This window comes from Diceros bicornis, chromosome 1, assembly GCF_020826845.1.
Source record: "Diceros bicornis minor isolate mBicDic1 chromosome 1, mDicBic1.mat.cur, whole genome shotgun sequence".
Lineage (NCBI taxonomy): Eukaryota > Metazoa > Chordata > Mammalia > Perissodactyla > Rhinocerotidae > Diceros > Diceros bicornis.
In genome coordinates, this window is record NC_080740.1 from 55031863 (window position 1) to 55047844 (window position 15982).

The 15982-nt window shown below is 37.0% G+C and overlaps 1 protein-coding gene across 4 annotated transcripts in view; it reads left to right on the plus strand.

Moving 5' to 3' along the window:
• Nucleotides 1-15982, plus strand: part of SMAD5 (SMAD family member 5) — a 48023-nt gene that overhangs the window by 22476 nt on the left and 9565 nt on the right. For all 4 annotated transcript variants that reach the window (XM_058540795.1, XM_058540804.1, XM_058540821.1 and 1 more), the window contains exons 2-4: nucleotides 132-703; nucleotides 7118-7369; nucleotides 8945-9064. In XM_058540795.1, the coding sequence (XP_058396778.1) occupies nucleotides 301-703; nucleotides 7118-7369; nucleotides 8945-9064 (775 nt within the window). In that variant the 5' untranslated portion in view covers nucleotides 132-300. The remainder of the gene's footprint in view (nucleotides 1-131; nucleotides 704-7117; nucleotides 7370-8944; nucleotides 9065-15982) is intronic.

Here is a 15982-nt window from a genome sequence, read left to right on the forward strand (position 1 = left end):
TTGTTTTACGTTGCAGTGCTCTTCTGCTCTTATTTAAAAATAACATACTTTTCAATTATATTGATTTAAATGTATGTTAATTACATTCATTTAAATTAGAGATCTTATCCTTTTCCCACTTTCTCTTTCAGGACTTGAACCAATGAAAGAAGCTTATGGCACTTATGAAGATAAATGTTACTCCTCCCTTTTTAATTGGAACTTCTGCTTAGGACCTGTATATGACTTTTCACCTGTGATCTGTTCTTTCAGTAGCCACTGACTTTGAGTTGCAAAAAGGTCTCTGAAGATTTGTATCAAATGACGTCAATGGCCAGCTTGTTTTCTTTTACTAGTCCAGCAGTAAAGCGATTGTTGGGCTGGAAGCAAGGTGATGAAGAGGAGAAGTGGGCAGAAAAAGCAGTTGATGCTTTGGTGAAAAAGCTAAAAAAGAAAAAGGGTGCCATGGAGGAACTGGAGAAAGCCTTAAGCAGTCCAGGACAGCCGAGCAAATGTGTCACTATTCCCAGATCTTTAGATGGACGCCTGCAGGTTTCTCACAGAAAGGGCTTACCCCACGTTATATATTGTCGTGTTTGGCGCTGGCCTGATTTGCAGAGTCATCATGAGCTAAAACCATTGGATATTTGTGAATTTCCTTTTGGATCTAAGCAAAAAGAAGTTTGTATCAACCCATACCACTATAAAAGAGTGGAGAGTCCAGGTAAGTGTTACTCCCTTGAGAAGAATTAAAAAAACTTCTCTCTTCTTGATTTGTGTTTAACTGAATTTAGTAATTAAAAGGTTATATTAGCCTTGTGTTTTCTTCTTAAAGATTTTAATCTTGGAAGGAATACTGGATTTTGAATTTAGCTTTTTATATGTAGATGACATAGCTCCCAAGTGTCTTACTCATTGTTCACTGCAAGCAGTCAGTCATATGTACACTCTGCCATTCCTGTGGATGGCCTGTCTCTATTTTGTCTGAGGCTCAAGCTCCACGTATGTACTATATCCCACTCTTTTTTTGTCTATTCAAGAACTTTGTTCTTACAATTATCACCCCTCTCTCTGGCATTGCATATCCCTCTCTACTGGACTGTTTCTGACAGCATGCAAGCATGTCATACTGCCCATCCTAAAATAAAAGTTAAAAAAGCGTTCCTGTGTTGACCTCATTCACATACTCCCAGCCCCAATCTACTATACTATTTCCTCTAGTTCTTTTATAGGAGTCCTCATTTTTATCATCTCCACATGACTTTCTTCCCATTCTTTCTTGACGCTCTTCCAGTTAGTCCTTCTTTCCTACCATTTGACTTGTCAAGATCACTAGTAACTGCCTTCCTACAGAAGGAGGGGTCATTCTCAGTCCTCATCTTACTTGCCCTCTCAGCATCATTTGATGCAGTTGCTCTCCTTCCCTCTCACTCAAACCTTTGCCTTTATTGGCTTCTGAAACACTATACTCTACTGGTTTTCCTGTCTCCCTGGCTGTTTTGGTTAGTCTCTTTGTTGGCTTATTTTCCTGTTTTCGTAGGACTCAGTCCCTGGACCTTTTCTCCATCTATATTTTTCCTCTATCTGCTCTTATGCTTTCACGTGTGTTAAAACCATCTATAAGCTCATGCTCACATGTTGAACTCCAGATTCAGCTTCTCCTTTGAGTTTTAGACTGCTATATCCAGTTGCCTACTTGACATCTCTGCTTAAATATCTAATAAACAGATCAGATTTAATATGTCTAAATAGGACTTTTGATTTTTTTCCCACTAAGTCAGTTTTTTCTCCAGTTTTCCCTATTAAAATAAATGGCACCAGCATTCATGTAGTTGTTACCTAGAAGTCATCTTTTTTTTTTTTTTTTTTTGAGGAAGATCAGCCCTGAGCTAACATCCATGCTAATCCTCCTCTTTTTGCTGAGGAAGACTGGCTCTGAGCTAGCATCTATTGCCAATCCTCCTCCTCCTTTTTTTCCCCAAAGCCCCAGTAGATAGTTGTATGTCATAGTTGCACATCCTTCTAGTTGTTGTACGTGGGGTGTGGCCTCAGCGTGGCTGGAGAAGCGGTGTGTTGGTGCGCGCCCGGGATCCTAACCCAGGCCGCCAGTAGTGGAGCGCGCGCACTTAACCGCTAAGCCACGGGGCCGGCCCCTAGAAGTCATCTTTTATTTCTCTCTCTCAAGTCCTGTATTTGAGCTATGAGCAAATGCTGTTTGCTGTGCCTTCAAAATATATTTAGATAATATCACCTCTCACCATCTCTAACACCACCGCTCTAGTACAGACCATTATCATCTTTCACCCTAAGTAGTCTCCTAATTGGTCTCTCTGCCTCTTTTCTTTCCCCCTAACCCATTCCCTTTTCTACACAGCAGCCAGAGTGATCTTTAGAAAATATATATCAGATCATGTCAATCCCTGCTCAAAACACTTTAAAGGCTTTCTATCACTCTTTGAACAGGTTGCTACAAGACCCTACATGGCCTGTCTTCAAACTTCCTCTGTTCTTGGACTTGCCATACTCCTCCTGCATCTAGGCTTTTTTTCTTGCTGTTTCCTTTACTTAGAGTACTCTCCCCCCAGGATCTTTTCATGAACATTTTCTCACTCCATTCAATCCTTGCTCAAATACCCCCATCACTACTTGACTCTATGTTAGATATTTATTTTGTTTATTGACTGATGTGAGCAGGACCTTCCTCTGTCTCATTCTATACTGCATCCCCAGTGCCTAGAATAGTAGTATTACCTGGCACTTAGTAGGTGGTGCTCAGTAAATATTTTTTTTGTAATGAATGAATTGGATAAGCTGAGATAACTAGCTAGGTGTGTTACTTATCTATTGCTGCATAACAAATTACCACAAGCTAAGTGGCTTAATACACGTTTATTATCACAGTTTCTGTGGGTCAGGAGTCCAGGCACAGCTTAACTGGGTCCTTTGCAAGGCTATAATCAAGGTGTTGGTCAGGGCTTGGGTCTTATCTGAGGCTCAACTGGGGAAAGATCTGCTTCCCAGCTCATGTGATTATTGACTGGATTCAGTTCCTTGTAGGCTGTTGGACTTTTGCTGGTTGTCGACCGGAGGCTGCCTTCGGTTGCTTGCCACGTGACCTTCTTCATTGGTAGCTCACGTTCATTCATGGCAGCTTACTTCTTCAAAGCCAGTAAGAGAGAGAGGGTCTTCTTGCTAGAAGGGCATTGTATTCTTATGGAATGTCATCATGTACCTGTCACCTTTGCCATATTCTGTTAGTTAGAAGCAAGTCACAAATAATACACTCAGAGGGAGAGGGGATTACGCAAGGGTGAATAACCAGAGGCGGTAGTCGTGCTGGCCACCTTAAAGTGTATCTGCCATGCTGGATTTCACATGGAGAAATTATATAAGCCCAGTATGGTAAAAAGTCTGAAAATAACATTGGATGTGAGTACTAGTAAAAAGAAGAGCAGTGATGGTGCTGTTAGGGAAAGTTCAGTTTAAGGGGCTTTAGGGCTGCCAGTTGGTATTTGAAGTGATTCTCAATTTCTTATTGAGTCTAAGGAGAGCTGTAGACTGAAGGAATTGATGAGGAAAGGAAGATGTGAGGATTTAATAGAGAATTATAGTCTGAAAAACTCCCAAACTTGATATTTGCTGGGAAGAAGGTCTAGGAATTTTAGGGTGTGACTGATAATCGGCCAATAGAAATGTCTTATTGTTTGTAATCCATTTTTCTGAGCTATGATTCATTCTGTAGAAAAGACTGCGGCATGGCTCTGATATGCCTAAGCAAGTTAATCAAGCAGCTGTGACACAGGATGGATCACTTTATAGTATTTGTGTTAATAAAGTGGTAGTGGTAGTAACAGGATAGTAATAGTGAGAACATTTTTGGAGCACTTATGAACTAGGCACTTTTCTAACCTTATGAGGTTATTCCTTCAAAGGGTTAGAAAATGGTACTAACGTTTTATAAACCTGTAAGTTTACTGGTAAGTTTACGGATAAGGAAGCCAAGACTTAAAAGGGAAGTAACTTATATAAGATCACATAGCTAAAATATAGTGTAGTCAGGAAGTATTACAAAAAGATAAAAAAGATGGAAGATAGTTGGAAAGTGATAAAGAAAAGAAAAATAGATGGCCAACCCAGGTGATCCAGTGTTTAATAGGCAGTACTGTCTAGTGGTTAAGACTGGGTTCTGGATTTGAATCCTGATTTTACCAGTACTACCAGTGACCACAGGCAAGTTACTTAACCTTTCTGTGACTTAGTTTCCTCATCTGTAAAAATGGGAATAATACATACCTACCTCACAAGTTTGTTATGAGGATTAGATGAGTTGCTGCATGAAAAATGCTTAGATTAAAACATTAACTGGCTCAGAATAGGTTTCAAATTAAATATCATTCTAATAAAATAATACATTCTGGAAATAGAGCATAGGGGAAAATGGCAGAGAGAAAATTATCAAAAAAATACTACTAGAACAATTTTCAGAACTAAAAATTGAAATGCCCAGTGATTGAGTAACCAGAATAAAGGATAGAAAAAGACCCACACATGGAATTTTAGTGTATCATGCATAAAAAGAAGATTCTGGAAGCTCCCAGAAAGGACAGGACATGTACAAAGGACTGGAAATGAGAATATTGGATTTCTCAATGCAATTCTGGATCCTAGAAGAAAATAAAGCAGTGCCCCCAAAATTCAGAGAGAAAAAGTTATCTGTTCTGGAATCTGTCTGCAGACAAACAGAATACAAGATATTTTCATGTATGCAAGGACTCAAAATTTATCTTCCTTATATCCTTTCTTAGGAAGCTAATAGAGAATAAAGTTCAGGAAATGAGATCCAACAGGAGAGGAGAGAAGGGAAGTCTAAGGACTTCCTTAAGTCTAAGGACTTAAGTAGCAGCCAGTCTAGATTGCAGCAAGAGGGTGGAGGATCTAGGAGAAGAAATGGAATCGATAGATTGTTTTTTTGTTGCATCTGGAAAATAATATTGATAGGAATTTGACAGATCTGTTGGATTTTCTGAAATATGAGTGGTACATACTTAAGGTTAAGCAAATGAAGGAACAAAGCAATAATTAACTTGAATAAAAGCACTGTTCAAGAAAAAATATAATCATAGTAAATACTTGGCTCAGCAATGAATAATATTTATATATATAATATAAACACAGGATATTGATTTAACCAAAATATTTTATGTAACTTTATTTTGGTTAAGGGATGGGAGTGGGATAGAATGATATAAGAAAGCTACTTCATTTGCCGTAATAGCAAGTCTAGAAATAACATCTTGACAAATCTGCAATAGCAATATAAACATATTATTTAGCAATACACAAAGTAAATGTTAGGAGAAGTGGCTGAGAGTTTAAATTATTGTCTTTGGAAGCAGTATGGGAGGAGGCTGTTTTTGTTATAATCTCTTGTAGCATCCATCTTTTTAAACTATCCATGTATAATTTTGGGTGAAAATAAAATAATTTCTAAAAACATAGTGTGTGTAGATAATATTCAAGGAAGAGAGAAGGCAATGATTTTAGCTCTGCCTCTAAAAAAAAAAGTAAAGAAATCCTTACCGGATTGAATTCCTAAATAGTTATTTCACTAAGTTTTTCAGATTGCTAGCCAGCTAAACATAGAAATTCTTACTGTCTAATGCCCTGCTCTCCAGTGGCAGCTGTCCCTTCATTCTGTGAGGGGAACAGCAGTTGGTAATACACAGTAGAACAAAACAATTGTAATCAGATATTAACCACATAATCACAACACTAATTCAGTAAAATGAAAAGAGACAAAAAACAGTACAAATACCAGCTTGTAGAGCCTCTGATTCCTCAGATACGTCCCTACTTCAGGGAGGGGAGGTATGACCTATTTAACTTAAAAACAGATTAATTTTGGTGCTGCTGAATGATGTCAGAGTCAAAGTGAGATTTTTGGAAGTGACATATATAGGAAAGTTGTTAAAGAGATGAACTTACTGTACCAACAGTGAGAGTTTAAAGAAAACAGATTTGTTTCTATTTCTATAGGGAAAAGTAATCAGATATTTGTATGTGATTGATCACTTGGGTCTTCAGAGAAAGTCAATGTTTGAATAAAGTTAATTTTTTTTTTTTTCTGTTGAGGAAGATTAGCTCTGAGCTAACATCTATTGCCAATCCTCCTCTTTTTGCTGAGGAGGATTGTCCCTGAGCTAATGTCTCTGCCCATCTTCCTCTATTTTATATGTGGGACACCTAGCAAGCCACAGCATGGCTTGATAGGCAGTGTGTAGTTCCATGCCCAGGATCCGAACCTGTGAACCCCAGGCAGCCGAATCGGAGTGCACGAACTTAACCATTACACCTCTGGGCCGGCCCCTCAAGTTAATCTTTTAAAAAATGTATCTCTTAAAATGTGTAGGCTTTGTTGTATATATTTTCATTATGGTCATGTTTAGAAAACTGACTTTGAATGGAAGACTTCTACCTAGGAAATATTGCTATTTTCAGTAGGGAAAACTTTACTGAAGAACATAAAATGTGAGATCCTCAAACTAAGAAAGATGAAATGGTCAAAATTGGAAACATGGAGGCGTTCAGGGCATCTGCATAGCTGACCTCAACTTCACTCTCTAGTTTTACCTTCTAGTTCAGTGCTTAGGCCAATGGCTGTCCTTTCTTATTTCTTCCCTGAGGTCTCCCTGTCTCCTCCTCTGCTCTCCCCACCCCTAGTGCTCCCATGTGGAATCCTCCCAGTTCTTCAATGTCCAGTCAGATGTTGTCTTTTCCACAATATTTTGTTTGATTCCTTATTAGCTGGAAGTGCTCACCTCTGTTGAATTCTCATTGCATTTAAATTCTCTATATTATGATTGTTTCAAAATATGCCTTATCTCCTATTGAACAGGAGTAATATCTTTTCTGGATTTTCTGTCTTCCAGAGTACTTCATACAGGCTAAATGCTTAGAGTTTTTGGTTTAGTTATTATGTAAATATAGATTTGAGGTTCTACAAAGCAGCCCTTCCTAAAAGTAAATTGTTTTAATAGATTTACGATCTTACCTGAATCCTTTCCATCTACCCCTTAATGTGTGTGGGATATTTGCTTTACTCATTGCTGACAGATGACTTTTGATTTTTGTCTTTCAGTCTTACCTCCAGTATTAGTGCCTCGTCATAATGAATTCAATCCACAGCATAGCCTTCTGGTTCAGTTTAGAAACCTGAGCCACAATGAACCACACATGCCGCAAAATGCGACGTTCCCAGATTCTTTCCACCAGCCCAACAACACTCCTTTTCCCTTATCTCCAAATAGCCCCTATCCGCCTTCCCCTGCTAGCAGCACATATCCCAATTCCCCAGCAAGTTCTGGACCAGGAAGTCCATTTCAGCTCCCAGGTAAGAATTTATTTTATGGCTACAAAAAAATAATCCCTGAGAATCCAGCGATTACTCTTATACTGCTGGCCCTCTGGGTGAACTGTTATATGCCAAGTGGTAGCTACTTTTACTCTGTATTCTTTGGTAATTGTTTGATTTCCAGACGAGTTTTGGTTTTTATTTTGCCAAGTACCATATGTTTAAAAATGGATGTAGCTGTATTTGACTTAAATATTCATATAATTTGTAGTCCTAAGTACCATTTATTGAGTAACCTTTTATGTAACTGATACTGTGATGGATGATATTGCATTAAATTTAATCTTCAGAATGACCATGTGAGATAGGCCTTATTCCTGTTTTATAGATGGAAAAATAAATTGATATTAACTTCAAGAGTTTAAATACCTTGCTTAAGGTTGCACAGCTTATAAGTGGGAGTTCAGACCCAGGTTTCTCTGACTCTAAAGTCTGTGCTTTTTTTAACTTCACTGCATTGTTTGTCAAATCATTTAGACTTGTGGAATGTTAAAATGAACCCCAGTTATCTTTAATTAGATAACTGATGAACCAGTTTGCCTGGAGAAAGATCATAAGTAGATTTTATAAATTTCCTAAATTTTGTTAATAGCATGTCATGTATGGACACATCTTTATCTGACTCTGTCAAGAAATATTTGAATGCCTATTGCAGACAGAGTCATTTGTAAGTATATTCTTCATGGTTTCTCTACTGCAGAAGAATATCAATTGATACAGTTTTTTTTCCCAAATAGGAATTAAGAACCAATTGTTTAACTTGCTGTTAGGTGTTTGTTCAAAAACTAATTTTCATACTTTGTCCTGGATTCAGTGCTGATTGTAACTCTGTCTCAAAATATATCTTGTACAAGCTGCAAACCTTGGGGTGAAAGAAATTATATTCAGTATTTATAGTTACTGAGACAAAAAAGTATAGCTGTAGCTTTTGCAAAGATGTTCAACCACGAGTGTTGGAACTCAAGATTTTCTAGTTAACGTTCAGTTTTCTGAGAGAATTAACTAGCCATTTAATAGGACACAACAGCTATTTTAGGACGTTGCAAAAGAATTAGACGACTGCTGTTAGTGTTGATGGCAAATTTTGAAGGAGAATAGTTTCGTTTTCTAGTTTGAAATAGCAATATACAGTATGTGACAATCTTGATAGTTTAAAAGTGTCTCTGTAGATGTATACCCAAACTAGGATAATCTTTGTCCTTCAAATTGATTTGCAGTAGTTGCAGTTTCTCGAGCATATGATTCTAAGCAAATAGAAGCAAAATTCTTGACCTTCATTTCTATTTTAGTGAATTTTAGCACTAATCTTACTATCGTGGATTGCACAAATACATAGGGACTTGTAGTAGGTTTTCAGTAGCTAAGGGTGTGCTGTCTTTTCTCCTTTCCCTTGCTCTGAGATAGCATCCTACGTTTTTGTGTGTCTCTAATGTTCAGTAATGAACCCTGCTGGTAATCTTATGAATTTTTAATGCTTTTAGAATAACTTGGAGCAGAAAGAAGATTTTAACTGTTCTTTTGGGACTTGAACTTGTCTCATTTTCTTCCTCTTAGCTGATACTCCTCCTCCTGCCTATATGCCACCAGATGATCAGATGGGTCAAGATAATTCCCAGCCCATGGATACAAGCAATAATATGATTCCTCAGATTATACCCAGTATATCCAGTAGAGGTAAGAGAAATACTCACCGTATTTTGTTGTTGTTGCTGGTTTGTAGGTTTGTTTTTTAATTTCTTGGCCACTTGTTAAAAACAGCTTTATTGAGGTATAATTTATATACCATAAAATTTATCCATTTTAAGTGTATGTATGATTCAGTGATTTTTAGTAAATGTATAAAGTTTTACACCATCATCACAATCTAGTTTTAGAACATTTCCATAATTCTTTGAAAATATCCCTTGTACCTAATTTGTAGTCTGTTCCTGCTCCTGTCTCCAGTTCCGGAGACCCTCTAATCTGTTTTGTGTATCTATAGATTTGCCTTTTCTGAACATTTCATTTAAATAGAATAATGTGTAGTCTTTTCCATCTGGTTCCTTCCACTTAATGTAATGTTTTCAAGGCTCATCCATGTTGTAGCATGTATCAATAGTTTGTTCCTTTTTATTGCTGAACAGTATTCCATTGTATGGATGTACACGTTTTGTTTATCCATCTATCACCAGTTTATGGACATTTGAATTGTTTCTAGTTTTTGGCTAGTATAAACAGTGCTATTACATTTGATACATAAATGCTGAACATTTGCATATAAGTCTGTGTGGACATTATTTTTCTTTTTCTTGGGTAGATACCTAAGGTGGAATTTCTGAGTCATATGGTAAGTTTTAACTATTTAAGAAAAACTACCAAACTTCTCCAAAGTGGCAATACCATTTTACATTCTTACCAGTAACATGTGAGGGTTCTAGTTTATCCACATCCTCCCTCCTAACGCTTGTTGTTGTCTCACTTTTTGATTATAGCCATTATTGGGGGTATGAAGTGCTATCTCATTGTGGTTTTAATTTGCATTTCCATAATGAGTAATGATGTTGAACATTTTTTATGTACTTATTAGCCATTCGTATATCTTCTTTGGTGAAATGTTTATTTAAATCTTTTGCCCATTTTTTAATTGGGTTGTTTGTCTTATTATTGAGTTGTAATAGTTCTTTGTATATTCTGGATAGAAGTCCTTTACCAGATATATGATTTGCAAATATTTTCTCTCAGTCTGTGGATCGTCTTTTCATTCTCTTAATGGTATCTTTTGAGGCACAAAAGTTTTTAATTTTGATCAAGTCCAGTTTATCAATTTTTTCTTTCCTGGATCATGCTTTTGGTGTTGCATCTAAGAATCTTGTCTATGCCAAGGTCATGAAAATTTTCTCCTGTGTTTTCTTCTAGAAGCTCTGTAGCTTTAGCTCTCACGTTTAGGTCTCTGATTCATTTTGAGTTAAGCTTTTTGTGTGGTAAAGGTCTAAATTTATCTCTGTTCATGTAGATATCCAATTGATACTAGTAGTATTTGTTGAAGAGAGTATCATGTGTCCATTGAATTGCCTTGGCATCTTTTTCAGAAATCAATTGACTATAAATGTAAGAGTTCATTTCAGGACTTTCAGTTTTGTTCACTGATCATGTATATCTGTACCTCATAGTCTTGATTACTAAAGCTTTATAGTAAGTTTTGAAAATGAGAAGTGTTTAGTTCTCCAACTTTTTCTTTTTCAGAATTGTTTGCCTATTCTGCATTCTTTGCATTTCCATATCATTTTAGTATCAGTTTGTCAGTTTCTACTCCCCCTCCTCCACCACAACCCTTCCTTGGATTTTGATGGAGGTCACATTAACTCTCTCAATCAGTTTGGGGAGATTTGCCATAGTCTTCCAGTGCATGGATGTGGAATGTCTCTCCATTATTTAGATCTGCTCAGTTTTCAGCATATAAGTCTTTTACTTCTGCTTCTCTTTTTTTTTTTTTATTGATGTTTTAATGGTTTCTAACATTGTGAAATTTTGGGTTGTACATTTTTGTTTGTCCATCACCCCATATATGACTCCCTTCACCCCTTGTGCCCACCCCCCACCCCCACTGCCCGGGTAACCACAGTCCAGTTTTCTCTGTCCATGTGTTGGTTTATATTCCACATATGAGTGAGATCATACAGTGTTTGTCTTTCTCTTTCTGGCTTATTTCACTTAACATAATACGCTCCAGGCCCATCCATGTTGTTGCAAATGGGACGATTTTGTCTTTTTTTATGGCTGAGTAGTATTCCATTGTATATATATACCACATTTTCTTAATCCAGTCGTCAGTCGAGGGACACTTAGGTTGCTTCCACTTCTTGGCTATGGTGAATAATGCTGCAATGAACATAGGGGTGCATAAGCCTCTTTGGATTGTTGATTTCAGGTGCGTTGGATAGATTCCCAGTAGTGGGATGGCTGGATCATAGGGCATCTCTATTTTTAATTCTTTGAGGAATCTCCATACCGTTTTCCATAGAGGCTGCACCAATTTGCATTCCCACCAGCTGTGTATGAGGGTTCCTGTTTCTCCACATCCTCTCCAACATTTGTTGTTTTTTGTCTTGGTGATTATAGCCATTCTAACGGGCGTGAGGTGGTATCTTAGTGTTGTTTTGATTTGCATTTCCCTGATGATTAGTGATGTTGAGCATCTTTTCATGTGCCTATTGGCCATCTGTATATCTTCCTTGGAGAAGTGTCTGTTCATTTCCTCTGCCCATTTTTTGATCGGGTTGTTTGTTTTTTTGTTGTTCAATTGTGTGAGTTCTTTATATATTATGGAGATCAACCCCTTGTCAGATGTATGTTTTGCAAATATTCTCTCCCAGCTGGTTGGTTGTTTGTTCATCTTGATTCTGGTTTCATTTGTCTTATAAAAGCTCTTTAATCTGATAAAGTCCCACTTGTTTATTTTTTCTTTAGTTTCCCTAGTCTGGGTAGGCATGTCATCTGAAAAGATTCCTTTAAAACCAATGTCAAATAGTGTGTTGCCTATATTTTCTTCTGTGAGTTTTATAGTTTCAGGTCTCACCTTCAGGTCTTTGATCCATTTTGAGTTAATTTTTGTGAATGGCGATAGCACATGGTCCACTTTCATTCTTTTGCATGTGGCTGTCCAGTTTTCCCAACACCATTTATTGAAGAGACTTTCCTTTCTCCATTGCATGTTCTTAGCACCTTTGTCGAAAATTAGCTGTCCGTATATGTGTGGTTTTATTTCTGGGCTTTCAATTCTGTTCCATTGATCTATGTGTCTGTTTTTGTACCAGTACCATGCTGTTTTGATTACTATTGCTTTGTAGTATGTTTTGAAGTCAGGATTGTGATGCCTCCTGCTTTGTTCTTTTTCTTTAGGATTTCTTTAGCTATTCGGGGTCTTTTGTTGCCCCATATAAATTTTAGTATTCTTTTTTCTATTTCTGTGAAGAATGTCATTGGGATTCTGATTGGGATTGCATTGAATCTGTAGATTGCTTTAGGTGATATAGACATTTTAACTATGTTTATTCTTCCAATCCACGTGCATGGGATATCTTTCCATTTCTTTATGTCATCGTGGATTTCCCTCAATAATGTCTTGTAGTTCTCATTGTATAGGTCCTTCACCTCCTTGGTAAGATTTATTCCTAGGTATTTTATTCTTTTTGATGCAATTGTCAATGGTATTATCTTTTTGAGCTCTCTTTCTGTTAGTTCATTATTAGCATATAGAAATGCAACTGATTTTTGTAGATTGATTTTGTACCCTGCAACTTTGCTGTAGTTGTTGATTGTTTCTAACAGTTTTCCAACAGATTCTTTAGGGTTTTCTATATATACAATCATGTCATCTGCAAATAGTGAGAGTTTCACTTCTTCGTTACCTATTTGGATTCCTTTTATTCCTTTTTCTTGCCTAATTGCTCTGGCCAAAACCTCCAGTACTATGTTGAACAGGAGTGGTGAGAGTGGGCAGCCCTGCCTCGTTCCTGTTCTCAGAGGAATGGCTTTCAGTCTTTCCCCGTTGAGTATGATGTTAGCTGTGGGTTTGTCATATATGGCCTTTATTATGTTGAGGTACTTTCCTTCTATTCCCATTTTATTGAGAGTTTTTATCATAAATGGATGTTGTATCTTGTCAAATGCCTTCTCTGCGTCTATTGAGACGATCATGTGGTTTTTATTCTTTGTTTTGTTGATGTGATGTATCACGTTGATTGATTTGCGGATGTTGAACCATCCCTGCGTCTCTGGTGTAAATCCCACTTGATCATGGTGTATGATCTTTTTAGTATATTGTTGTATTTGGTGTGCCAATATTTTATTGAGGATTTTTGCATCAATGTTCATCAGCGATATTGGCCTGTAATTTTCTTTCTTTGTATTGTCTTTGTCTGGTTTTGGTATCAGGGTGATGTTGGCCTCATAGAATGATTCAGGAAGTGTTCCATCTTCCTCTGTTTTTTGGAATAGTTTGAGGAGGATGGGTACTTCTGCTTCTCTTTTTAAATTTATTCCTAAGTGAATGGAATTTTTTTAAATTTCGTGTTTGGAGTCTCCTTTATTAGTATATAGAAATACAGTTGATTTTTGTACGTTAATCTTGTAACCTACTACCTTGCTGAACTCATTTATTAGTTCTAGTAGTAGTTTTTTTGTGGGCGTTATGTAGATTCCTTAGGGTCTCCTAAATACAGAACCATGTCGTTTATGAATTAAAAAACGGTATTATTTTTTCCTAACCAATCTGGATGCCTTTAACTTCTCTTTCATTATTAAAGGGCATATATGAAAAACTTACAGCTGTCATAATTCTTAACAGTAAGAGACTGAATTGCTTTCCCTCTACAATTGGGAACAAGACAAGGATGTCTGCTCTTACTACTTCTATTCACCATTGTTCTGGAGGGTCTAGCCAGTAAACTAGTAGGTTTCACCTATTCCTAGTTTGTTGAGAATTTTTATCATGAATGGATGTTGGATTTTGTCAAAAGCTTTTTCTACATCTATTGAGATGATCATGTAGGGTATTTTTGTTCTTTTTTCTAGTAATAAGGTATATTACATGAACTTATTTTCTGAGTTAAACCAGCCTTATATTCCTGGGTTAAATCCCATGTGGTCATGGTATATAATCCTTTTTGTATATTGCTGAACTAAGTTTACTAAAATTTTGTCGAGTGTTTTTGCTTATATATTCATGAGGGATATTGGTCTCTAGTTTTCTTGTGATGTCTTTGGCATTGGAATCAGGGTAATAATGGCCTCATGGAGTGAATTGGGAAGTAGTCCCTCCTATTTTTGGAAGAGTTTGTGAAGTACTGGTATCATTTCTTCTTTAAATATTTGATAAAATTTACCAGTGAAGCCATTTGGGCTTGGACTTTTTTTTGTAGAAAGATTTTTTTTTTTCTTTTGGTGAGGTCTTGAGATTAGCCCCGAGCTAATATCTGTTGCCAATCCTCCTCTTTTTGCTGAGGAAGATTGGCCCTGGGCTAACATACGTGCCCCTCTTCCTCTAATTTTTTTGTGGGACGCCTGTGAAGGTGGAGGAAGACTGTCCTCTACCCACTCGTGAGTCCTTCCTGGCTGGGCTACAAATTAAATTGACATGAGACCAAATAGCAGGAGAAAATCAAACAAAGTTTAATAACATGTATACATGGGAGAAACCAGGGAAACTGAGTTTCTCAACAAATGGCAGTGGTTTTCACCTTAAATAGATTTAGATAAAGACAAAGGAGGATGTTAGGAGTGGAGGAGGAGACAGCTATGGGAGATTTCAGAGGGGAAGAAGACAGTTCACATGGAGATGGAAATGCAAATGTTTGACAGCCCTTTACAGGGCCACCTAGAGAATGTGGCCCAGGAGAGACGGAATTTTTGATAAGATGGGCTTGTTGGTTCCTTTCTTATTGCAGCATCTATTTTACATTATACTACAGCCATCATATGGCAGTGGCTCCTTCCTGAAACAGGCCTTCTGTGTTAAATTCTTTAGGCAGTTTGGGAGGGGAAACTCAAATATTCTTCAGAGAAAATAATCAAGGTAAAGAGATAGATTTTGAGATAGCCAAATTTTGATCTCCCACACCTGCCACAGCATGGCTTTGTAAGTGGTGCGTAGGTCTGCACCTGGGATCTGAACCTGCCAACCCCGGGCCGCTGAAGTGGAGCGTGTGAACTTAACCACTATGCCATTGGGCCGGCCCCTGTAGGAAGATTTTTAAATATGGATTCAATTTTCTTTAGTTGTTATATCGATCTGTCTATTGAGAGTCTCTTTTTTTTTCTTGAGTCAGTTTTGGTAATTTGTGTCTTTCTAGGAGTTTGTCCATTTTATCTAAATTGTCTAATTTGTTGGCATAAAGTTTATCATAGTATCCTTTATAATCTTTCTAATTTCTGTAGGAGTTGTTAGTGATGTCTTCATTCCTGATTTTGGTAATTTGTGTCTTGTTCTTTTTTTCTTCATAGGGTTTACCTGAAGGATTGTCAGTTTTGTTCATCTTTTCAAAGAATCAACTTTTCTCTTTTTCACTGATTTCCACTCTAATCTCTATTATTTCCTCTATTCTGCTTGCTTTGGGTTTAGTTTGCTTTTCTTTTTATAGTTTCTTAACATGGAATCTTAGGTTATCAGTTTGAGCTGTTTCTTCTTTTTTGACATGTATTCAAAACAATTTCCCTCTAACCACACCTTTAGTTGCATCCCATAAATTTTGATATGTTTTGTTTTCATTTTTATTCAGTTCAAAATATTTTAAAATTTCCCTTGTGATTTCTTCTTTGATCCTTGGATTATTTAGTAGCATGTTAATCTATTTCCAGATATTTTAGGATTTCCCAAATTTCTTTCTGTGAAGTGGTATCTCATTGTGATTTTAAAGCCGCTTTGTTTTGAGACCTTAAACTCCTTAGTTTGTCACAAGTTAGAAGTAAGATTTGCCATTTTAGACGTTTCTTAAAAGGATGATGTTTTTGTCTGTTTGTGTGTGTTTGTGATGATACTGAATGGCTCTGTGTCACACTGCGTTTTCCCAGGAGCCCCACATTCCTAAGAACAGTTAAATTTCAGGCCCCCCAATA